The sequence below is a fragment of the Lepus europaeus genome, chromosome 19 (assembly GCF_033115175.1).
Source record: "Lepus europaeus isolate LE1 chromosome 19, mLepTim1.pri, whole genome shotgun sequence".
NCBI classification, from domain to species: Eukaryota; Metazoa; Chordata; class Mammalia; order Lagomorpha; family Leporidae; genus Lepus; species Lepus europaeus.
In genome coordinates, this window is record NC_084845.1 from 61,010,035 (window position 1) to 61,034,725 (window position 24,691).

General features: G+C 53.7%; 1 protein-coding gene across 5 annotated transcripts; it reads right to left on the reverse strand.

The window, feature by feature from the left end:
- On the reverse strand, positions 1-24,664 carry CHST6 (carbohydrate sulfotransferase 6). 5 transcript variants are annotated; one of them, XM_062176964.1, is made up of 5 exons: positions 23,323-23,424; positions 22,930-23,150; positions 11,243-11,366; positions 9,561-9,632; positions 1-7,548 (listed from the first exon to the last, which is right to left on the reverse strand). In XM_062176964.1, exon 5 carries the CDS (start codon positions 7,532-7,534, stop codon positions 6,344-6,346), a length of 1,191 nt encoding a protein of 396 aa, XP_062032948.1. In that variant the 5' UTR covers positions 7,535-7,548; positions 9,561-9,632; positions 11,243-11,366; positions 22,930-23,150; positions 23,323-23,424; the 3' UTR covers positions 1-6,343. The 5 variants fall into 5 exon arrangements, with proteins under 5 accessions (XP_062032948.1, XP_062032947.1, XP_062032949.1 ...); XM_062176963.1 differs by lacking the exons at positions 11,243-11,366; positions 23,323-23,424 and adding an exon at positions 24,493-24,664; XM_062176965.1 differs by lacking the exon at positions 11,243-11,366 and having other exon boundaries at positions 22,937-23,150.
- Between the last annotated feature and the right edge of the window lie 27 nt (positions 24,665-24,691).

A 24,691-nucleotide genomic window follows, 5' to 3' on the forward strand; every position in this document is an offset into this window, starting at 1 on the left:
TTAGGGCAAAACCTTTGGGGATGATTGTGTGACCCGATTTTACAGGTGTATGCATATACCCAAATGAATTAAATTCTACACACTAAATATATGTGGATATCATCTATCAGTTACATTTCAATAAATACAATTTTTTAAAAAAAGAAGTTTTACAGAGAAAACACCCTACAGTGGGTTCAAAAACAAATGAGAGTAGAGAAACTAAAATAGTAAAGCATAATCAAAAAAGGGATCAGTAACTTAACAGAAAAATGGCCAACGTCCTTGAATAAAGAGAAAGGAATGCAGGTGATTAATAAACATGAAAAGATGCCCAACTGCCCTAGGAATTGAATAAATGCAAATTTAGGAAAAGGAAAATAACACTCTTCACTCAAAAGCTAAGTAAAAATGAAAGCCATCGATTTAGGCACGTGCAGGTGATACTGGCAGGGGAACATTTGGCAAGAGCGGGTGAAAGCGTTCCTGACCCTGTCCCAGAGAGTTCTCCTGGCTTGAGAGTGCTTTGGCAGGTTCCTATCTGGAACATGGAAACTCTTCAGCCCAGCAATTCTACTTTTAGGAATTTTACAGACCAACTGGGTCACCTCCTCGGGTCTTTTTCTAACACATGAGCCTTGACTCCCAGCATCAAGCCTTTTGCTTTGCCAAGAAGCCTTTCTGTTCTAAAGGAGAGTGCGGGCTTCCCGAGTCCAGACCCCGTTACTGCTGTTCTCTGCCTCTGCTTCTTTGTCCTGCGCTTGATTAACTCTCGTTCATCGTCATTTGTTCAAACCAATGGTTTCCCCGCAGAGAGAGCTTGCTTGCCTCCCTTAAATACAGTGGGTTGCCCTCCGCCATCGCCCTTGTTTTCTGAAGGCTCATTCAACACTAACCAGCTGCATGCTTATCTGTGGGATGATTGATTTAGGGTCTCCCACAGTAGCCATGTCCCCGACTGTGTCCCTGGGGGCTGGCACTGGGCTGACACATGGAAACTCACAACTGATCTCTTAAATCGGGAGGAACAATTCTTCCCTGAGCTGTGCTAAGATTCTCATGGATCCATGCACGAGAAACAAACGCGGAGAAGTGGTCAATGTTATCTGAATGTCGGTAACCGAGAGAGAAGACAAGTTCTGCCCACACAGCATGTGCTCTGGGCTATGTGATGGGAAGTCTTTAAGTCTGACTTCCTTCTCACACAGGCTGAGAGCGGCTGGGAATTTGAAGGCATAGAAGCAATCGCACGGGCAAAACTTCTGTGGGTTCTTTGTGCTTCCAAAGTGTGGAGACATAAAGTGGAGAGCTTCTCTCCAGTAGTCCACTCTAGTGAGATTTGGATATAGAAATATCCTAAGGCAAGGAGGGTTTAAAAATGCAATGACAGGGGGCGAGCATTTGGCCCAGCAGTTAAGTTATGTACGTCCCACACCAGAGTGTCGGGTGCGACTCCAGGCTCCAGTTCCTAACACCAGCTTCCTGGAGCTGCTAGTGTAGACTCTGGGGTGCTCCAGGTGATGACTCAATAATCTGGCTCCTGCCACCCACTTGAAAGACCCGGATTGAGTTTCTGGCTCCTGGCTTGGGGCTCAGCTAGGGTCCATCATGGGCATTTGGGGAGTCATCAGAGGACGGGAACTCTGTCTCTCTGCCTCTTAAATAAACAAATAAAAATGTTTTAAGAAAGGAACAAGAATGGAGTGTCAACCCTGCACTGTCCAATACAGTCACCAGCCACGTGTGGCCACTGAGTGCCAGAAATAAGGCTGGTCTGAATGGAGACCTGCTGTCAGTGTGGCACACTCACTGGATTTTGAAGACTAAGATGTATCATTAATTTCTTATATTGATTACATGTTAAAATCATAATATTGAGGTAAGCAGAATATTGTGGCTAAAATGATTTTTAGTTGTTGCTTTTTTGTTTGTTTTTTAAAAGATTTATTTATTTGTTTGAAAGGCAGAGCTACAGAGAGCCAGCCAGAGGCAGAGAGAGAGAGAGAGAGGTCTTCCATCCACTGGTTCACTCCCCAGTGCAATGGCCAGAGCTGTGCCGATCTGAAGGCCAGGAGTTTCTTCCACGTCTCTCATGCGGGTGCAGGGGCTCAAGGACTTGGGCCATCTTCCACTGCTTTCCCAGGCCATAGCAGAGAGCTGGATCAGAAGTGGAGCAGCTGGAACTCAAACTGGCACCCATATGGGACGCCGGTACTGAAGGCGGCGGCTTTACCCGCTACGCCACAGCGCTGGTCCCTACCTGTTTCTTTTAATTTCGTTTTTAAAATTCTACTGATATATTATGTTCTGGGAGTTAAGAAACACATTACTTTTTTTGTCTTAAAATATGTGTTATTCATGAGACTTCCTTGTCTTTCTAGGTATGGTATTGGTTGATTTCAATATTAGGTAGTGATGTCAGTGGAGGCTGGAACATCTATCCTCTACAAAGCGGAAACTAAGTCTGTGGAAGAATGGACAACAAAATAAAACACACGAAGCAGAGCTGATTCTTTAGAAAAACAAAGCGCTGCACCTCCTCTCACGAGCTGGAGGCCATTTCTCCTTCTCTGAGTCCGGGCTGCCCCTGTGACTTGCTTTGGCCAGGAGAACATGGCAGAAGTGGCAGGTGCCCATTGGTCTACGGGCTGGCGAGAGGCTGGCTGGTCGGGGTCAGCCATGATGGGACAGCTTGATGAAACAGTTGTTGTGCTTGTTTCCCTATCACAGGCAGGGGTCCCAGGAGATGGACAAGCGTGCAGCCTCTCTTGAGGTTGCAGGAAATCAGATTGGTGTCATCCCAAAATGGGCCTCTTTGACATAAACGTCATGTTCCACCGAAGGCGATTAGGAAGTCGCCAACGCCAGGAAAGCTGTCTCCGCCCTCTCCCTCTCTGTCTAGAGGTAGGATATAAATTCTCCTTTGCTGCAGGCATGGCTAAATCTCATCAGCCCCAGAGATGACCCCAGGGGAATCTGCGGACAAGCCTTTCTCCGCTAATGTCCTCTCATAGATTCACCTTGCACGGCTTCCCACCCTTAAAAGCCTAAAACCACTTTGCTCTGCCCGCTCCTTTCTCTGTAAACGTATTGTTCTCCTCAAAGATGCTGTGTAAGCTGGCGTGCAAAACCACGACTTTGAGTTCCTTGTCACTGCCGCTTCCCAGGAGGTCTTACTGCTGCCATCGCCAGCTTGCTCTCTCCGGCCATCTGGTTAAAGAGCACAGGTTGAAACCCTAAGGTGGGTACAAGGAGACTGTTGCCTTCCCTACAAGACCTAGCCCAGAGAAGCTGCCACAGGCCCCTGAGCTATGTTCTCCAGGCCAAAGCAAGTCATAAGGTCCAGCCCAGCTCCAGAGGTGGGGACACAGCCTCCACTGCTGATGGCTGCAGCTGGGGTCAACAGCAAAGGGTAGCTACAGAGAGCCATCAGTTGTGGCCATCAACACAGCCATGCCCGCTCCAACCCAGAAAGTTCTGCCCCTACCAGGACCGAGCAGTGGTCAGCGACACGGCCTTCGTGTCATGACTGCAGCCTTGCACAGCAACAAGGCCTGTGTCTTGTATCTGTCTTGCCCAAGCCCCGCCTTGACTGTGGTTTCCAGTCAGCCAGGCCAGCCTGAATTTGTCCTGAACCTGATCGGAGTCCTACCTCAGGGATCCCTGGAGTCCAGTGTGCCAGGAGACTCATCCTGAGGCTTGTCCCGGGTGCTGGATGTGAGGCAGAGCCGCCTGGGCTCCCCAAGGCTTGCCTGTAGTGCCCGAGGTGCACAGAGCCCAGGGCTGCCCCATGCACATGAGCAAATTAAGGGGCCAGTCATGCCTGCCTGGCACGGTGGGAGTCACAGAGCAAAAGACGTAAACAGAGAATCCACTCATTGTGGTCAATCTGTAACCTAAGTAGGAGCAAATGAAACCTGTGGGATGCCCTTGCCAGGCTCTGAGCCCTCATCAAAGCTCCCACCAGGGAGCAGCACCCCCGATCCTAGCCTCAGGCATCATGAACCACTCGCTCATCCTTCTTTGGCTAAATGTGCTGCATGGACTGGGCCCCTTGGCTGATGCTTGCACTTGACAGTCAACGCCTTCCAAGAGCGGCCAGCAGGTTGTTTGCTTTTATCCCTGGTGGCCACCATAGAGTAGGCTGGGGAGGGGCATGCAGGCAAGAAAGTGCAAGCAGCAGGAGCCCAAATGCCCCAGCCAATGGCTGCCATGTCCCTTCACATCTGGTTCTTGAGATGTTCATAGCCAAATGCCAGGTCGACTCTGTGATCCCTTGCAACCCGTGTCATCGTCAGGGACAAGTGATCCAGTGGGGCCCTTCGCTGTGGCGCATCTTCATCCCCAGTGTGGTTCATGTGTAGGGACCATTAGCGTCAGCGATGTGAGTTTAAATCCTAATGCGTGCATGAAACTGGGTGACTCGAGCCTTTCTGCTGTGGTCTAAATGTCTCCCAAAAGTTTGGATGTTGAAATCCTAACCCCACAAGGTTGACGGTATTAGGGGGTGAGGGCTTTGGGAGTAATTAGATGCATCCAGAGAGTGAGGCCCTCGTGCTATGGGATCAGTGCCCTTGTAAAACCGGCCCGGAGAGCTGCCCTGCTCGTCTCCCTTGGTGAGGGCAGAGCTCGCAGGCACCGTCTATGAGGAAGCAGCTTCTCACCAGACACTGCTGGGGCCTTGGTCTTGGATTCTCCAGCTTCCAGAAGTGTGAGAAATCAATTTCATCAATTTCCATTGCTTATGATTTATGCAGTCTAAGGTGTTTTGTTAGAGCAGTCTGAACAGATAAAGGCCATTTCTAAGCCACAGAGTTCCCATTAATAAATTTGGAGCTCTAAATACCTGCACAAGCTGCTGTCAGCAGGGACAGACCCAGCTTTTCGAACCCCAAGGTCGTCAAGGGAGGCACCCGAAGCTTTGGCTTCAAGGACACTGTACCTCCGCCCCCTTCAAGGAAAGAAGAAAATGCCACATCCTCCTTGCCCCGGAAACCTAAAGCCACATCCATGCTGAGGTCTCCATCCAGGTCTCTGCCAGCCTGATGCACCTTCTCCCATGGCAGCCCCAGAGCAGAATCCCTCTTCCTCCTTCTCCATCCCATGGTGTGACCTTGGACACGGCCCTTCACTCCGGAGTTTGGCTTGCTAAACTTCACATTCTGGAGCAGGTGTTTGGCCTTGTGGTTAAGAAGCCCCCTCCCCCTATCAGAGGACCTGCCTGAGTCCCAGCTCTGCTCCTAATTCCAGCTTCCTGCTGGTGGGAGGCAGAAGTGATGGCTCGAGTAGTTGGGTCCCTGCCAACCACGGGGGAGACCTGGATTGACTTCTGTCCTGGGTTTGGTCCACAGGCCACTGGAGATATTTGGGGGAGTGAGCTAATGGAACAGAATTCTCCCTCCTCTGTTGTTCTGTCTCTCAAATAGAGAGACACTGTGTTAAGCCTCTGCCTGGAATGCTGGCATCCCATATAGGCACTGGTGGAGACCCTGCTGCTCCACTGGCGATCCAGCTCCCTGTTAATGTGCCTGGGAAAGCAGTGGAAGGTGGGCAAGTGCTTGGGCCCCTGCACTCTTTGGGGGACCCAGAAGAAGCTCTGGGCCCCTGGCTTTGGCCATTGCAGTCATTTGGGGAGTGAACCAGTGAATGGAAGATTCATATTCTCTGTCTCTGTCTCTCTCTCCTCTCTCTACAACTCTGCCTTTTAAATAACATAAATCTGAAAAAATTACACAAAGAAAACTTTACAGTTTGTATACTGTGATTTGTACCGCTCAGGTTAACCATTACATTTTATTTTTAGAGTTAGGCTCTTTCCAGTCAGGACAACTCAAAGGTTCACTTTACCTGGGCAGGATGTTGAGGGTGAGTGGGCTCCTAGGAGGGGAGGCAGAGAGAGGCTGATGGGAGACCACAAGCCACTAAGCATCGTGTCTGGTGTCTCGCTGAGGACACGGGTGAGTACAGCTGCCCACGGCCTTGATGGAGTGTGGTGCCAGGGGGGACAGAGTCCAGGGTGTGTGCAGGTGTGACCTACAAACTTCAGAAGCCAGCACTCCACAGCGCCCCTCAGCTCCCCACCAGGGCTGGACCCCCCCTTCCAAGGGTGCAGTCTACGGGAAATGAGGCGACTGAGTAGGTGCCGATATAGTCTCCTGTCCGCTTTCCGTGAGGAGCTCACCTGCCGGCCCCCCAGCTCCGACACAATCTGAAAGCCACGCCAAATACCGGCGGGAGAAAGTTGGCGTGTGGGGACTTCCTACTACAGGAGAGACCCCTGGCCTCCGTCCTGGCCCCTGCCAGCGGCCTGCTTCCCTGCGTTCCGACCTCCTCTCCCTCTGACCCTGGCCTCCCAGCCCTTCCACTACGGCCCCGGGCGTGCCGCGGTGGACGACGCCCAGCTGAAGCTGTTCGGGCCGCGCGGCAGCACCAGGTCCAGCGTGAGGTCTCGCTGCTCCTCCTCGGAGAACACGGGCCGGTAGCCCAGCAGCTGCAGGGCGCCGGCGCACAGCTCCTGCACGCGGCGGATCTTGGAGAAGGGAAGTGCGTGGCGCCAGGCCTGCGAGACGTTGAGCGCGTCCCTGGACGTGGTCTTGAAGGCCTCGCGGCGCGCGCCGGGGCCCGACCCGTGCGTGATGTTGTGGATCCAGGCCTCGAGCTGCGGCGTGAGCCTCAGGCCGGTGAAGGCGTAGAGCGCGCGGATCTCCGCCAGCGGCTCCCGCGCCAGGTCCTCGAAGCGCACCAGGCGGTAGCGGTCGCGCAGGAAGGGCGGCGGCTTGCGCGTGGCGGCCTCGGCGATGCGCACGTGGCTGCGGCACACCTCGCGCACCACGCGCAGGCCCGGGTCGGCCTCCACCCACGTGCCATTGGTGCCCAGCACGATGCCGTTGTCCCGGGCCAGCGCCTTGGCCGTCTGCTCCCGGGAGCGCAGCACGGCGCGCGGGTCGCGCACCAGGTGCACGATGTGCAGGTTGAGCGCGGGGTCGCTGAGCAGCGGGTAGAGCACCTGCAGGTTGAAGAAGCGCACCTCCTTGAGCACCACGTGGCTGTAGGAGCGGCAGGCCTCCTGCGCCAGACCGAAGGGCCGCCGCGCGCACAGCGGCTTGCACACCGCCTCGCTGCTGATGGCGCCGCGCGGGAAAGCGCTGCAGGCGGGCGGCGAGCACAGCGCGCGGCTCACCGCCCACTGGAAGAGGTCCGACAGGTTGCGGCGCCAGGGCAGGTAGGCGTCAAACACGTCCATGTCGCACAGGAAGACGGAGCGCACCAGGTCGCGCACGGCCATGTGCAGCGCCGGCGCGCTGCCCTGCGACAGGGCGGCCCACACGTGCCACGCGGGCTCCATCAGGTAGAAGACGTCGGGGTGCTGGCTGAAGAGCTGGCCCACGAAGGACGAGCCCGAGCGCCACGAGGACAGCACGAGCACGTGCACGCGCTGCTCGCCCCCCGCCGCCGGCCGCGGCCCCGGGGGTCGCGAGACCAGGAAGAGCAGCAGGAAGGTCTGCGCCAGCAGCAGTGCCGTGACGGCTGTGCTGGAGACGCGCGGCAGCCACATGCCGCCGGCCGGGCCTGCGGGGAGAGAGCACAGGTCAGGGGCGCCGACCACTGCCCCGGGCTGGGACGCCGGCCCCACGGGGCCTCCGCCGGGGGCTTTCCCGGGAACGTGGCGTGAACACAGGAGCCACGGTCCACACGCGGAATAGCGCGGGAAATCCGTGTCTTCAGCCACCTGCCTACTTGCTTACGGTCTCTTTCTGAAGACGGTGCTGCTGCTCTTTAAAAATTCCGCCTTCTAGGCCGGCGCCGCGGCTCACTAGGCTAATCCTCCGCCTGCGGCACCGGCACCCCGGGTTCTAGTCCCGGTCGGGGCGCCGGATTCATTCTGTCCTGGTTGCTCCTTTTCCAGTCCAGCTCTCTGCTGTGGCCTGGGAGGGCAGTGGAAGTTGGCCCAAGTGCTTGGGCCTTGCACCCGTGTGGGAGACCAGGAGAAGCACCTGGCTCCTGGCTTTGGATGGGCGCAGCACGCCGGCCTTAGCGGCCATTTGGGGGGTGAACCAGCGAAAGGAAGACCTTTCTGCCTCCTGCTTGAGGATCTCTCTTAACGGGACGCTTCCAGGTCGTTCAGCCACAGCCACAGGGCTTGATGGTGATTTGGCGCATGTCAGGGTAACACCTGGCCCCCTCAGATGTGGATCCTGGCTCTGCCGCTTCCTCTGTTGTGATCTTGGACCAAACAGTGAATCTCTGTGACTCAGTTTACCTGTCCGTGAAAGGGGGATGATGCTGGTACCTGGCTCATGGGATTTGGGAGCACGCACTAACTTACATAACTGAGGACTTGCACCTTCTACACAGTGTACTCCTGTTTGTTTAATTGAAAGATGGAGAGACAGACAGAGCTCTTCCCAGATACCCACAACAGCCCAGACTGGGCCCACCGGAAGTCTCCTGTGTGGGTGGCAGCGATCCAAGCACCTGTGATCCCAGCCGTGCCTCCCAGGGTGCACACTAGCAGGAAGGTAGGACTGGAAGTGCAGGAGCTGGGACTGGAACGAGGCAATCTTGAACAGGATGTGGGCGTCCCCTGGGTGCTCGAAACCTCTGTGGCTATCTATGACTTTGTTATTAAACATAAGCAAAGAGGGGTGAGTGTCTGGTGCAGCAGTCAAAACACTGCTTGTGACGCCCACATGCCATCACGGAGCGCTTGCCCACATGCCATCGCCAGCACTTGGCTCCAGCTCTGGCCCCTCCTCTTCTGATCCAGCTGCATGGCAATGCAGACCATGGGAGGCAGCAGATGTGGCTCGAGTGGCACAGCCTGCCTCCCATGTGGGAGACCCAGATGGGATTCTGAGCTCCTGGCTTCAGTCTGGCCCAGCCCTGGCTCTTGTGGACATCTTGGGAGTGAACCAGCAGATGGAAGATGCTTCTATCTCTGTCTCTCTTTCAGATAAAGTAAAATTAAATAAAAATGAAAAAAAAAATAGAGACCAACTGTTACCATCACTTTCGGGAAGTGTTATGGGTTGAGGATTTGTCTCTCCAAAACCGATGCAGCTGTTTAAACTCTGGAATTATCGTGATAAGGATTGATGGATGAAGGGCAGAGGTGGGGCTGGACGGGCGTCTGTGGGTTGTTGGCACCATGCCCTATGGGGGGTGGCTCTTGAGAGAAGTTTGAGTATTTCAGCTCAGGGGCCGCAGAGGCGCTCTCTCCCTCCTGTTTCACGGCGTGATCGCTGCCACCGTACCCACCATAACCAGCCATCACCAGACGCCTGGCTATGTGGTCGCCGGAGCCTGTAGCCTCAAACTGTAAGACGAAACAAGCCCCTCCCCCTCCCAGAGAAATTCCTTTCAGGCATTTCAGTTAAGGTAACGAAAAGCAGGCTGGTACAGGGAGGGCAGAGCTGAGGGCAGAACAGACTCAGGAGAGAGCATCCTCCTGGGGCTGGCGCACTTGGCCCCAGAGACGAGGTGAGGGGGCGCGGGGTGAGCTGGGGCCAAAGCAGCACAGAGGTGAGAGCAGAGAGAAAGCACCCTGGCTGCTGCCGGCCCCTTCCCTCCAGGATACTCACCGCTGTCCAGAGCTGCTGGGCAAGCGACGCTGGTTACAAACCCATGGGGGATGCCTGGAGGGTCCACCGAGTCTGAGAAGGCAGGAGAGAGACTGGATCAGAGCCCCGAGGGGAAACAGTGCTGCAAACGGGAATGTCCCTGGGACAGGCGCACAGCAGCCCTGTCCGGAGCTGGGCGGACTTCCAAAAGCCTGTGAGCTGAGGGGCTCTGCTGCCGGATGGAGGAGACAGGGCAGAGAGCCAGCGCAGCCACGTAAGAGCCAGGAGGCCCGGGGCAAGCGACCTGTCCACATCTCCACTTCCTTCTGTACGGAATGGGGACGGCAGCTTTAACCCCTTTCAGGTTGTGGTGAGGACGCTGCAGAGGCCCATGGGGAGTGGGCTCAGGCTCCACATCGCTGCTGCCTTTTTAGGGCTGAGCTTTGTCAGCACAGGGGGGCGCTCCTCCCCCTGAGAGGTGTCTGCCCATGAGAAACACTGAGGTCACCTACTCGAGGAATCCCAGCATCTCCCAGGCCTACCTCCAGCCTCAGAAAATCCCTATGCCCCTTAGTGGATCTTAAGAACATCAAACATGGGGCCGATCAAGTGGCATAGAAGGCTAAGCCTCTGCCTGCCGCGCTGGGATCCTATATGGGCGCCAACTGGAGTCCTGGCTGCTCCATTCAGATGCAGCCCCTTTCTAAAGCGCCTGGGAAGGCAGTAGAAGATGGCCCAAGTGCTTGGGCCCCTGCACCCACATGGAAAAGACCCTAAAGAAGCTCTTGGCTCCTGGCTTTGGATCAGCCCAGCTCTGCTTGTTGTGGCCATTTGGGGAGTGAACCAGCAGATGAAAGATTCATATTCTCTTTTTTCTCTCTTTCTGCCCTTAAAATAAATAATCTTAAAAAAAATTTTACTTGTCCTGTATGGTCGAGGGAACACTCAGCCCAGCGCTCATGCCTGAGGTCCCAGAATCCCCTGCTCTGTGCACCTGTTGCCCCCGCAGTGCTCTCAAGGCTGAATAACTTCGAAGGGAGGGGCCTAGATGTTTCCTTCTTGCTTCTGCAGCACTCTCACCCCACCTGCCCCGCCCCTGCTCACGTCACCACGGAGAGAAGCTGTGGTTGTGACTGTGAGCACTTCTGCTCTTCCCCTCATCTAGGAGCTGCACAACTGGGTGGAGGATGCGCAACAGTTCTGCCACCTGCTGGCCCCAGAGCTGCCCCCGGGTCCCACATCCACTCCTGGAAGACTTGGGAGACAGGGAGAGTGCTCACCTGTCTGCCCTGCGCCTGTTCTCAATGCTCCTCCCATGGGTGGCCGGCTCCGCTGAGAACAGCGCACCAAGGAAGAAGCCAGCTTATACTCTCAGACACAAATCACACAAGTGCCAGATGCTTTGTGCCCTCCCTATGGGGGGGTTATGATGTCAGTGTTTTGGGTGAAGGACTCGGGGCTTGCAGAGGTAGCAGGGAAGCTGGGACCAAGTCCAAGACTCCTGGCCCCAAGCTCCTGATGGCAGGCTGCTGGCCTCTCCTGTCCAAGCACTCTGTACAGCCAGAAGGACCCCGCCACTTTGGCCCTTACACAGCTGCCGTGGGGAACACAGCCTTCGTCCAGGAGGTGAGGATCTCGGGCCCAGGCCAAGGTGTTTGTTCCCTGTGTTCCAGGAAAGGCAGAGGTCGTCTTACGTGACTCACGTGCTACACGATCCGTTCTTTGATCTTGTTATCAGAACTCAAGAACTAGGAAGGAGACTGAAACATCCTTCGCCTTGCAGGTCCCCGCTGGGGGTCTCTGATAAGAAGCTCAGTTTGCCTGAGACTTCAAAGGAAGAACATGTAAGGGAGGTGGTGCAACATGCACTTTTATCTTTATGGTCGAATTTTATTTTCCCAATATCCCTAGGCCGTAGACATCATCCCTGGATGTTTTCCCTGAAGCAAAGCAGCTCAGAGACATGAATCCCTGGCTAGCACAGGCCAGGCCAGGAGTTTAAATCAAAGGGCCAGACCCCCTGGGTCAGGTGCTGGGGCAAGTCTCATGCCCAAGCCTTTGGCCAGGAAGAAGTCTCCCATCCTGGAAGCCCAGCCCCTCCCCCACACATTCTTTCTTTTTTGGAGGTACAGATAGGTTTAATTTTTGGAAAGGGAAATATATACAGATCACACACAGGTAAAGATATTGTGGGCTTCAGAGGGAGCCCCACCCTCTGGGCCGACGAAGCCCCATACCAGAACTCAAGGACCAACCAGGAAAAAGGAAGTGACGTCCCTGTCCTGAAGACCCTCCCCAGACCCTCCCCAGAGGCTGTCATGCCTCCACTTTCCACCAAGTCTCTGACAGCGATAATACTAGTGATGAAAATAATCATATAAACATTAACAAATAAATTTTAAAAATAATCATATATTCTGGGTAAGGAGAGAGGGTCTAAAGGCCAAGAGGCCAAAGATGAAATTGAAATTTCTCTTGGGGCAGCACTGTGGTGCGGCAGGTAAGCTACCACCTGCAGCGCTGGCATCCCATGTGGATACGGGTTCGAGTCCCAGCTGCTTCATTTCCGATCCAGCTCCCTGCTAGTGGGCCTGGGAAAGCAGCAGAAGATGGCCCAAGTGCTTGGGCCCCTGCACCCACATGGAAGACACGGAAGAAGCTCCAGGTTCCCGGCTTCAGACTGGCCCAGCTCCAGCTGTTGCAGTCATTTGGTGAGGGAACCAGTGGATGGAAGACCTCTCTGGCTGTGTCTCTCCCTGTCTCTCTGTAACTCTGCCTTTCACACAAATAAATAAATCTCTCTTTTTTTAAAGTTTACCAGGTGATCTTTTTCTTTACTCAGGTAATCTTTAAAAAAAAAAAAAAGTGATAGTGCTGATTTCCCCTGAGCAGAGAAGAGCCGGATATCAACATTTCGTGATAGGCCCTTCCTTGCACCTTTTTAATTTTGACTCATTACTCATTTAAAAAGTAAAAACAAAGAATACATAAATGCAGGAAATTCAAGAGGTCAAACAGTTTCCGGAAGTCATCTTCCTGCTCCGGAATCCTGCTCCCCAGGAGCAACTACTCTCAAATCCATGAGCAGTTTCTTCTGTTAATTACCTTTCTATTTCCAGGGGAGGCTAAGGCTTAGCTTATCACTGTAACAATATATGGTATTTGCCTAGTGACATCCTACAGTAAAAGATAAGGACTAATCCTCCCTACACACACACACACACACACACAGAGGTCCTTACACATTTTCTTCTCAAATAATTCCTCATATGATTTCTATAAAATAGCTCAGAGCCAAAGCATGTGATGAACTAAAAGCATATGTCCTTTCTTGTGATGAAGCTTTGTTTGCCTTAGAGTTCAGTCATCTTAGATATATATATATATATATATATATATATATATATATATATATATTATTTGACAGGTAGTTATAGACAGTGAGAGAAAGAGACAGAGAGAAAGTTCTTCCTTCCGTTGGTTCACCCCTCAAATGGCTACTACGGCCAGCGCTACGCTGATCTGAAGCCAGGAGCCAGGTGCTTCTCCTGGTCTCCCATGCGGGTACAGGGGCCCAAGCACTTGGGCCATCCTCCACTGCCCTCCCGGGCCACAGCAGAGAGCTGGACTGGAAGAGGAGCAACCTGGACTATAACCCGGTGCCCATATGGGATGCCGGCGCCACAGGCGGAGGATTAATCAAGTGAGCCACAGCACCAGCCCAATCACCTTAGATATTAAAATCAAAATAAAAAGTTGAAAGATAAAATTGAGGGGCTGGCGCTGTGGTGCAGTGGGTTAATGCCCTGGCCTGAAACGCTGGCATCCCATATGGGCGCCGGTTCTAGTCCCAGCTGCTCCTCTTCTGATCCAGCTCTCTGCTATGGCCTGAGAAAGCAGTAGAAGAGGCCCAAGTCCTTAGGCCCCTGCACCCATGTGAGAGACCTGGAAGAAGCTCCTGGCTCCTGGCTCCGGGTCAGCGCAGCTCCAGCCGTTGCGGCCAATTGTGGAGTGAACCATTGGATGGAAGACCTCTATCTCTCTCTCTGCCGCTTCTCTCTAACTTTCAAATAAATAAATAAATCTTTAAAAACAAAAGAAAAAATAAACAAAATGAAAGATAAAATTGAGATTACATAGAAAGCAGAACAAAGGAGGATAAACAATGGAAAATCAGGGGCAGATAAGAGGGTGGAGGCCCTATGCCAAAGCCCCTAACCTGGTGGGGCCTACGACCTGGCTGGGGGCATTGAAGACACAGTCATGAGAAAGGCCTGGGGCCAGGTGGACATCTGGGCACAGAGGGTCATGCTGGCCCTGGCGTGCACACGCCTCTCCTGGATTCTGGCAAAATCCCACAATTTGCCTCCTTCCAATCCGCCTTGCACCAGAGCTGCTGAAACCACAAGTCTGATCATGCCATTCTCTTTCCGGTTTCCCAGCCGGAATTCCCATCTAGCGGTCCATGCTTCCCATGAGCAGGAATCCTTCGTCGCTGGTGATTGAACAAGCTCCCGCCTCCCCTCCTCTGCTGGGAGGGCCCAGCTCTGACTCCCAGCAGGGACCACTCCAGCTTTCCCTCCAGGTGCCTCATTTGTGTCTCTCTCGGGCATCCGGTGTGGGGCTCAGCACTGCACAGGTGCTCCGTTCAGGGTTATTTATGTCCACTCAGTACTGGTCCTCCCCCCTTCCAAAAATGGCCTCTAGATTTTTCCCCTGGGGAAATATCCCTCCCTCACTCAAAACAGATCCATCGCCCCCTGGTTGCCCCAAGAGTGGCTCATCTGCATATTTCCTTTTTTAAAATGATTTATTTTGTTTATTTGAAAGGCAGTTAACAGAGAGGGAGAGACAGAGAGAGAATCTTTCATCCGTTGGTTCATTCCCCAAATGGTCCCAATGGCCAAGGCTGAGCCAAGCCAAATCCAGGAGTCAGGAGCTTCCTCCAGGTCTCCCACGTGGGTGCAGGGACACAAAAACTTGGGTTGTCCTCTGCCAGCCCCCATATTCCCATTCTTACCCCATTCTCCCTCCAGCACCCAAGCCACAGAGCTACTGGCTTAGAAATGGGACATGTGGGGCTGGTGCTGTGGCGTAGCAGGTAAAGCTGCCACCTGCAGTGACAGCATCCCATATCGGCCCCAGTTCAAGTCTGGGTTGCTCTATTTCCAATCCAGCTCTTTGCTATGGCCTGGGAAAGCAGTAAAAGATGGCACAAGTCCTTGGGCCCCTGAACTCTCATGGGAGACCCAGAAGAAGCTCCTGGCTCCTGGCTTCAGATCAGCACAGCTCCATCCATCGTGGCCATCTGGGGAGTGAACCAGCAGATGGAAGACCTCTCTCTCTCTCTCTCTCTCTCTCTCTCTCTCTCCCTCTCTCTGCCTCTACCTCTCTATAATCCTGCCTTTCAAATAAATAAATAAATAAATCTTTAAAAAAAAAAAGAAGAAATGAGACATATGACCAACTCCAATCCCAGATTTTTGGAGCAGTGAGAGAAGAAGAAAACTGAGAATAAAGCCAGCTGAGAAGAGAAGCTAGGAGAGTTGAGAATACAAAGCATCGGCTGCGTGTTTGACCCCAGCTGTGCAGGATTACCCACGAACTCCCAGCTCATGAAAGCATTCCATTCTGCACCAGCCAGTGCAGGTAGAGTTTCTACCACTCATAACCAAGAGCTCTGATTGGACAGTGTACACCCTGCTGGTGAGCGGGTGGAACCAGAAAGGAACATAGACAAAGCATCAGAGGGGTTGGTTGTGCTGTGAATTGATGAAGGTGTTAACTGCATTAATTGTAATCAGTGCAAAGCCATCGAGCTATGTAGCTGTATGATTCGTGCTCTTTTCTGACGTGTGCTATACCTCAGGATAACTGAAGGGTAGGGGATGAGTATTTGGCCTGGTGGTCCAGACCCCTGGGTCCCATATCTCATATCATAGTATCTCAGTTCACGTCCCAACTCCAACTCCCAATTCCAGCTTCCTGCTAATGTAGATCCTGGGAGGCACCAATGATTACCAGCTAGTTGGGTCCCTGCCACCCCATAGGGGACCTGGGTTGAGTTCTTGTCTCTCGGCTTTGGCCTGGCCCAACCACGGCTGTTGTGGGCACTTAGGGAGTGAAACATTGGGTGGGAGTGCTCTGTCCTTTAAATAATAATAAAAAAAGTGGAACACGGGTACATTCCTTTTTTTTTTTTTTTGACAGGCAGAGTGGATAGTGAGAGAGAGAGACAGAGAGAAAGATCTTCCTTTTTGCCGTTGGTTCACCCTCCAATGGCCGCTGCGGCCTGCGCATCTCGCTGATCCGAAGCCAGGAGCCAGGTGCTTCTCCTGGTCTCCCATGCGGGTGCAGGGCCCAAGCACTTGGGCCATCCTCCACTGCCTTCCCGGGCCATAGCAGAGAGCTGGCCTGGAAGAGGAGCAACTGGGACAGAATCCGGCACCCCGACCGGGACTAGAACCCGGTGTGCCGGCGCCGCAAGGCAGAGGATTAGCCTGTTAAGCCACGGCGCCGGCCTTACATTCCTTTTTTAAATAAAAATAGAGCCTTGACTGAACAGGACAGTACATAGCACATCAGGAAATAGCCTGAAGACCAGAGAAGATGACATCAATACGTATAAGCTAGGGACAGAACTTTTGCCCAGTGGCTAAGGCCGCTGGGGATGTCCACCTGCAGTATCAGAGTGCCTGGGTTTGAATCCTGGTTTTACTTTCAATTTCAGTTTCCTGCTAATGTGCACCCTGGGAGGCAGCTCAAGTCCTTGGGTCCCTGCCACCCATGTGGGAGACCCAGAATGAGCTCCAGGCTCCTGGCTTTGACCTGGTTCAGCCCTGGCTGTTGCAGGCATTTGGGGAAGTGAACCAGCAGATGGGAGATTTCTCTCTCTGCCTGTCTCAGTCTCTCTGCCTTTCCCATTGAAATCAGATACTCAGTGATCCAAATCCAAGGGCGAGTAACCCCCTTATTGTCCGTTTCTTTCTTCTGAGCGTGTCTTTGGAGCATTCCTTACGACGTCTTGGCCTGAGAGCGACAGGAAGGAGTGACTGCTCTCCCTGATGTTCAGGCAGGAGGAGCAATACCAGGGCGAAGGATGGCTTGCTGTAGAAGGGGCTGAGCTGCAGCTCAGAAAGCCTGTTCTGCAGGCGGCACTCGCTCTCTGGCCAGCCTGACTTGGCAGCGCCCCTGTCGCCAGCCCAGCCCAGCCCAGCCCTGCAGTGAAATGCGATCACAAGTACAGATCCCAGGCTCTGATTTCTCTGTTTGGTGTCATCTGGAGGCCATCCCTGTTCAGGAATCCCGGACGGGCAATCAGTGGACTCCGGGCATAAAGGCCTCCAGTGTGCAAACCGGCTCTGATGGAGCCCAGGGCGTTCCACAGAGAGGAGGCTGAAAAGGGGGTGAGGAAAGAGGAGAGAAGAAGAGGAAGGGAAGAGAAAAGGAAAATGGGAGGAAAAATAAAAGCAAGGAGGAAGAAAAGAGGAAGATGAGAGTTTCTGGTGGGTCAGGACCAAGGAGCCTCAGAGCCAATACCATACACTGAGGGCATCCTACGCACCAAGCCTTTTCCTGCCACGTTCAGAGTTGATCCTCACAGCAGCCATTTGAAGGGGACCTGATGATGACCTCTGTTATACAGATGAGGAGACTGAGACCTGGACAGGTTAAGGACTCGCCTCAGGGATGCACACAAGCAGGTGAATCTGAGTTTGAATCCAGCAGTTAACTTTAGAGTTTTAACTGCATAGGGACAAGTGGGAAAAGAGAAGTAACAAAACTTAGAGGAAAATGCGTGTATGGTATCATACCAATCGTGTTAAACATACACAGACACCAAAGGACACCTACGGATGAGAAAATAGTTACAAATCATATATGTGGAAAGGGACTTGTGTCTTGAATATGTAAAGAGCTCTTAGAACTCAACAATAGGGGCCAGCTCTGTGGCATAGTGGGTAAAGCTGTCACCTGCAGTGCTGGCATCCCATATGAGCACCGGTTGGAGACCCAGCTGCTCCTCTTCTGATCCAGCTCTCTGCTATGGCCTGGGAAAGCAGTAGAAGTGGCCCAAGTCCTTGGGCCCCTGCACCCATGTGGGAAGACCCGGAGGAAGCTCCTGGATCCTGGCTTCAGATCGGCACAGCTCCAGCTGTTGTGGCCAATTGGGGAGTGAACCAGCAGATGGAAGATTTCTCTCTCTCTGCCTCTCCTCTCTCTGTGTAACTCTTTCAAATAAATAAATCTTTAAAAAAAAAAAACCCTCAACAATAAACAATCATATTTGTAAGAAGGGCAAAGGACTTGAGCAGACATTTCTCCAAAAGAAACAGCCCATGTGTCCTCGAAAGGACTATGATGTTTTGTACTCACTAGGGAAATGCAACTGAAATCACAATAACATGTTATGTCCCGTCTACTAGAATGACTGTAATAAAAATGATAGGAAATAAAATAATAAAAACAAATATTACTGGGAAAGCAGAGAAACTGGAGCCGTCACACGCTGCTGGTGGGAACGTGAGGTGGGGCAGTTGCTGTGGAAAGGAGCTGGGCGGTTCCTCCAAAGATTCGGCATAACAGACCACGTGACCGCAGTCTCACTGCTAGGTATACATTCCAGAGAGCTGGAAATGTACAGCCACATGGAAATCTGTTTACCATTCCCACAGCACCTTCACTCTCAAAAGCCAATAAGCAGAAACATTCCAAATACCTAGGAATTCACGATAAACAGATAAACACAACAGAGTATCTCCACACAGTATAATGTTTTCCAGCAACAAGAATGACTGAAGTAGTGATATATGCAATGTTCAAGATAGATGGGGCCGCTGTTGTGGCACAGCAGGTAAAGCCACTACCTGCCACGCCAGCATCCCACATGGGCACTGGTTCAAGACTGGCCACTCCGCTTCTGATCCAGATCCTTGCCAATGAGCCTGGGAAAGCAGTAGAAGATGGTCCAAATGCTTGGGCCTCTGCACCCATGTGGGAGACCCGGATGAAGCTCCAGGCTCCAGGCTTCAGCCTGACACAGCTTTGGCCCTTGTGGCCATTTGGGTTGTGAACTAGTGGATGGAAGATCTGTCTCGTTCTGTCTGTCTGTCTGTCTGTCTCTAACTCTGCCTTTCAAATAAATAAAAAATAAATCTTAAAAAAAAAGGTTCGGCCGGCACCGTGGCTTAACAGGCTAATCCTCCGCCTTGCAGCGCCGGCACACCGGGTTCTAGTCCCGGTTGTGGCACCGGATTCTATCCCGGTTGCCCCTCTTCCAGGCCAGCTCTCTGCTATGGCCCGGGAGTGCAGAGGAGGATGGCCCAAGTCCTTGGGCCCTGCACTCACATGGGAGACCAGGAGAAGCACCTGGCTCCTGGCTTCGGATCAGTGCGATGCGCTGGCCGCAGCGGCCATTGGAGGGTGAACCAACGGCAAAAAGGAAGACCTTTCTCTCTGTCTCTCTCTCTCTCACTATCCACTCTGCCTGTCATAAAAAAAAAAAAAAAAGGTTCAAGATGTGTCAACCTGATGGTGACTGACATACAACACTGACTATACCACAAGCCACTGCATTGTACAGTTTTAAAAGTATGAACTTTAAGGTTTATGAATTTTATCTCAATAAATCTGTTACTAAAAAGCACACGCAAGGACGTGGACAAAGAAATGTGGAAGTTTGCACACTGACAGTGGATGCTTATTTTTCTATGGCCATGTTCCAGGAAATCTTTTTTCTTAGCACTTTGCTGGACTTTCCAGATGGTCTACAATAGACTTGTATTATTTTGATAATCATAACATCGGTTCTTTTCAGCTCGTGAAAGGAGGCGTAGATAGAGTTACGCCTGCCCTCAGTTTTCACCGCAGGGAGACAGGTGCCTGCAAACCCATCTCCCAGCTGAGCCAAATACCCATGGGGCCAGAGAAGGCCCAGGGCAGGGGATAGATAATCAGCTCCCGGACAGCAAAGCATGTCAAGGCCCCCAGCCCACCCTCCACCCCACACCTGTGGTCATGGCCTGATGTGGCCGAAGACGTGGCAGGCCCCCGAGCCTTGGCCACATCTGCTGTCACCCTGCCAGTCCTGTGCTGCAGCTGCGTGGCGTCCACAGCCCAGATGCTGCTGGAGGAGACACATCTGCCTTCAGGAATTCATCGGGAAATGAACTCAAATGAGTTTGGGAAAGACACCTCGGGGCTCCCTGGCTCAGGGCCACCCTGGGGCATTTCGGAACAGATGAGCAGGGGCCTGCAACACCAGCATCCCATATGGGCGCTGGTTTGAGTTCTGGCTGTTCCACTTCTGATCTAGCTCACTGCTAATGGCCTATGGAAAGCTGTGGAAGATGTCCCAAATCCTTGGGACCCCTGCACCCATGTGGGAGACCCAGATGAAGCTCCTGGTGCTTGGCTTTGGCATGGCCCAGTCCTGGCTGATGCAGCCATTTGGGGAGTGAACCAGTGAATGGGAGATCACTCTCTCTCTCTCTGTAACTCTGACTTTCAAATAAATAAAACAAATCTTAAAAAAAAAAAAAAAAAAAGGACAGGTAAGCAGCTATGAAGGCGTGAGCCGCTTTTCCAGGTCTTTTTTTTTTTTTTTTTTTTTTGACAGGCAGAGTGGATAGTGAGAGAGACAGAAAGGTCTTCCTTTTTGCCGTTGGTTTACCCGCCAATGGCCGCTGCGGCCGGCGCATCTCGCTGATCCGAAGCCAGGAGCCAGGTGCTTCTCCTGGTCTCCCATGTGGGTGCAGGGCCCAAGCACTTGGGCCATCCTCCACTGCCTTCCTGGGCCATAGCAGAGAGCTGGCCTGGAAGAGGAGCAACCGGGACAGAATCCGGCACCCCAACTAGGACTAGAACCCGGTGTGCCAGCGCTGCAAGGCGGAGGATTAGCCTGTTAAGCCACGGCACCGGCTTCGCTTTTCCAGGTCTTGAGTGTTGGGGATGCTCACAGTGCACTGCTCAGCATGCAGCTTGCTTTAAGTCACAGAACCAGAGCTGCAGGACTGTGGTGTGCGGGGTTCCCTGGCTCTTCTCGGAGGCAACACACGCAGGCTGGGAGGCCAGGATCACGCAATCCACACGTCCCCCTTGGTTGCCCCAGTCAAGGACAGGGTCCTCTTACTACAGGGATAACCCAGAATGTTCCTTGGTTTCCTTTCATTAATATTTTAATTTAATTATTCTCAATAAGTAAACTATTCTTACCAAGTCAATGACATAAAAAGAAAAAGGTAGGGATTATTTTGGAAAAAAATACCGCACAAACACTGAAGCAGCCAAAGGCAACATGTGGACTTCATTTGGATGCCAATGAGAACCAATCAACTGCAAGAAGCTATCCTAGGTACCAGTGACATGGCGCAGCGGGTTAAAGCCCCAGGCTGCAGCGCTGGCATCCCATATTGGGTGCCTGTTCGTGTCCCGGCTGCTCCACTTCCAATCCAGCTCTCTGCTATGGTCTGGGAAAGCAATGAAAGATGACCTAAGTCCTTAGGCCCCCGCACCTGCGTGGGAGAATCAGAAGCTCCTGGCTTTGGATCAGCTCAGCTCTGGCCATTGTGGCCATCTGGGGGGTGAACCAGCGGATGGAAGACCTCTCTCTCTTTCTGGGTCTACCTCTCTCTGTAACTCTTTCAAATAAATAAATAAAATTTAAAAAAATAAAAAAAGAAGCTATCCTAGAGGTAACCAGACATTTCAATAAAGACTGAACATTAGGTGCTACTGAGAAGTTATTGTTAATGCTATTATCACGACCCAGAAAATTCTGGTTCTGCACCTCTCTTGAGCTACATGGCAAGAAGCAGAATTGAGTCTGTCGCACTGAAGAGAGTAGGTAGAGAGCTTACTGTTTGGTTTGAAGGAGTCCTGGGTGGAGCTGGCCTCACTCAGCTTGCACTGCAGGAGAGAGGTGCCTGCAAATCCATCCCCAGCTGAACTAAGTGCCCACTTAAGAGTATGAACCCCAGGGCCAGTGCTGTGGCACAGCGAGTTAGGCCACTGTCTGCAGTGCCAGCAACCCTTATGGGCTCTGGTTTGAGTCCTGACTTCTCCACTTCCAATCTAGCTCTCTGCTGTGGCCTGGGAAGGTAGTAGAAGATGGCCCAAGTGCTTGGGCCTCTGTACCTGTGTGGGAGACCCGGAAGAAGCTCCTGGCTCCTGGCTTCGGATCGGCCCAGCTCTGACTGTTGTGGCCATTTGGGTAGTGAACCAGCAGATGGAACATCTCTCTCTGTCTCTCCCTCACTCTATGTAATTCTCCTTTCAAATAAATAAAATCTTAAAACAAAAAAGTATGAATCCCACATGGTCATTTACTGAAAAGTTACTCAATCTGTTTGTCCCTGCTTTTTTTTTTTCTGTTTTAAATCTACAAAGTAGAGGAAATAATACAACCCAAATCATGGGCTTGATTCGAAAACTGAACAAATTACTATTTGTAAGGCATCTAGAACAATGCCTGGCACACAGTGCACTTACAAGCATTCATTTGTTCAGGAACCTTCCAAATCTTAGCAATTACATTTTATGACTCCGAGGGAAAATCTTTTCACAGAGAAAACCCAAGGACAATAGTCCTGCCAAGTTCAGGTGGCCCCCATGCCCCAGCACCAGCAGAGACAGCACAGGCACACAGGACGGGAGAGCCACCGACAAGGGCTGGAAGTCTGGCTTCTGAGGCCAGGCTGGCTTCAAGTCCTGCCCTGGCCTCCAGCTTCCAGACCTGTGGTGACATGAGCCACTCTCACCCCTCTGGCTGACCCCTGCCTACAAGGAGGCTCTAAAAGCTGGGAGCCTGGACGGGGGTGGGGGGCACAGGCAGGGCTCCCCACAGCACCAGTTAGAAGCCCCTGGCTGGACTAGCTCACTCAGCTCAGGACAGCCAAGTCCCTTCTGCTCCTTAGCCACAGCCTTCCCTTTCTCATAAATGGGACTCCCGAGGCTCCCGGCTCCGGGGTACGGGAGGGAAGAGAGAGGAGCGCCAGCATTTGCTGGCCACCGGCTGGGAGACCAAGAGGGGCCTCTCCCTGTTGCCCCAGGGGGTGGCGGCGGGGTCTTGTTCCCAACTCACTCGTTAGCCTTCTGTTCCTCCACCGTGGTGTACAGAAAGCCCCCGGAGGGCCCCTCAGAGCCCTGCCCTTTGAGACTCAAGGCTGGCGAGATAAAGGGTCTCCCAGCCGTGGCTGTGACCGGGGCGACACTTTTCAGCCCAGCGCGGGGACTGCGACGCCCGCGGTTCCACCTTGTCCGCGGGACAGCGGCCCCCGGAGCTGCCCGCCCATCCCGAAATCCGCTGCTGTGCTGCGGGGCCCCGGGGCCCGGGCCCAAGCCCGCCCGTGGCGTGGGGACACCCGCGTGGACAGCAGGAGAACCAACCTACCCCGGACCTTGGCGTCTCCGCGGGACCCGGCGCGGCGGGGCTCAGCCGAGCGTCCTGCTCCAAGCTCCACCCCACGCCCAGCTCCTCTTCTTGGGGCTGAACCGTTCCTTAGGGTCCCGAGCGGGCACCCGGCGACACCGACACCGGGGAGGGGCCTCTCAGAGGCGCGCTCGGGGGTCCAGAGATTTGGTAGGCGCCCGGAGTTCCGCTGCCGAGAGGATCTGGAGAGAGCGCAGGAGCCCCAGTAAGAAGGAGAGGGGGGTCATACGCAGGGGACGGAGGGGTAGGGGTGACTAGGGGCCACGGCAGGGAAGTGAGGCGGACCCTCCCGCCCAGCGCGGGGCGCCCCCTCCGGTGCCGGGCTCTGCGCGCCCCGCGCCCGCCCGGCTCTACCTGCGCTGCCCGCCCGGGGCGCACACAATGAGCGGCTTTCAGACGTGGCTACGGTCCCGGCCGGCCCGCGGGAGCCGGGGCGGGAGGAAAGGAGGAAGGAGCCGGTTGGCCCCACCGACTCCCGCTACCCTCCCCACTGCCCAGCGAGGGGCCACGCCTCGGGGGAGGGGCGGTTGGCCGAGGGCGGGCGCGGGAGGTCGGGGTCGGTCAGGTGGGCTGGGCTGCTTGGCCGCGGGCGTCCGAGGGCACTGGCGGCGTCACCCCATGCACCGAGCGACAAAGTTGTCTCCCCCCTGTCCCTCCCGGGGGACAAAAGGCCCTTGTGGAGGAAACGGAATCTGACGCCCGCGGGCATCCTTGCAGCCGCCCGCGGCCCCGGCCCCGGCCCAAGCCGACACCCCGGCTCCTCACTGTAGGGGGGTCCTGCGCGGCTGGGAGGGCTCTCCGGAGCTGGGCGCCGTCCCTCTCCTGTCCGCTCCCTGCTCTAGCCCCAACCCGGGAGGTGCACACGCGGGCAGGATGGCAGGTCCGGATAAACACAGGATCCATTTCAACAAACAGACCAGTCCCCCTCCCCCTAACAAATAGCAGGGCAGAGCCCAGGCATCTGAGAGGATAAGGCATTCCCAGGCCTTGTAATCGCCGGTGGGATCTAAAACAAGAAGCCTGTGCTGCCGGGACTATCAATTAGTGCTGCTCTTCCTGCCTGTGGCTTGGCCCGGACGGGTTACCGCCATATCCATGGCTAGAGCTTGCTTTCCGGGTTCGGCCTTTCTTTCTAGGATCCCTCTGAAGGAAACAAACTGGCCCCAAGGATCTGTACACAAGGCTTGTAGAATGTTGCTCAGGAACACAAAGGATTAGAGGAACACATGCCAGTGTGCCAACCACCGTAGCTTCCGGGCAGCGAGGTCAATTGGTTCCCGTAAGAGCGCAACGTTTATGCAATTTACCTGTTTTCCTGGACCCTAACAGGCATTCCAGATAAGACAGATAGGGAGAGAACTGCTCTATTTAACCTTGTGTCGTGGGACCTAAGGACACCATCAGGATCCTCAGACTGGCCTGATCCCCTGGTGCTCTGTCCCCCCCAGCCCGACTAGTAACCACCCCACAGCTTGACTTAGCCCTGGGTTGTAGCTCAGTTGACAAAACCCTTAGACCTCTCACCTTCCTCTCTGCCGCCATCAGGCTGTGTGGGAGGGTTCGGAAGCCCGGTGACATCTGACCAGTAAACAATTTCATATTCGCCAGTCACAGTTGTAACTTTCCAGCCTGTGGCTTCTTCCACATGCCATGTGGATTCCACCAAAAGCTCACATTTACTTGGGGTTGGACCAGGGTGGTTTTGCCGAAGAGCCAACAAAAG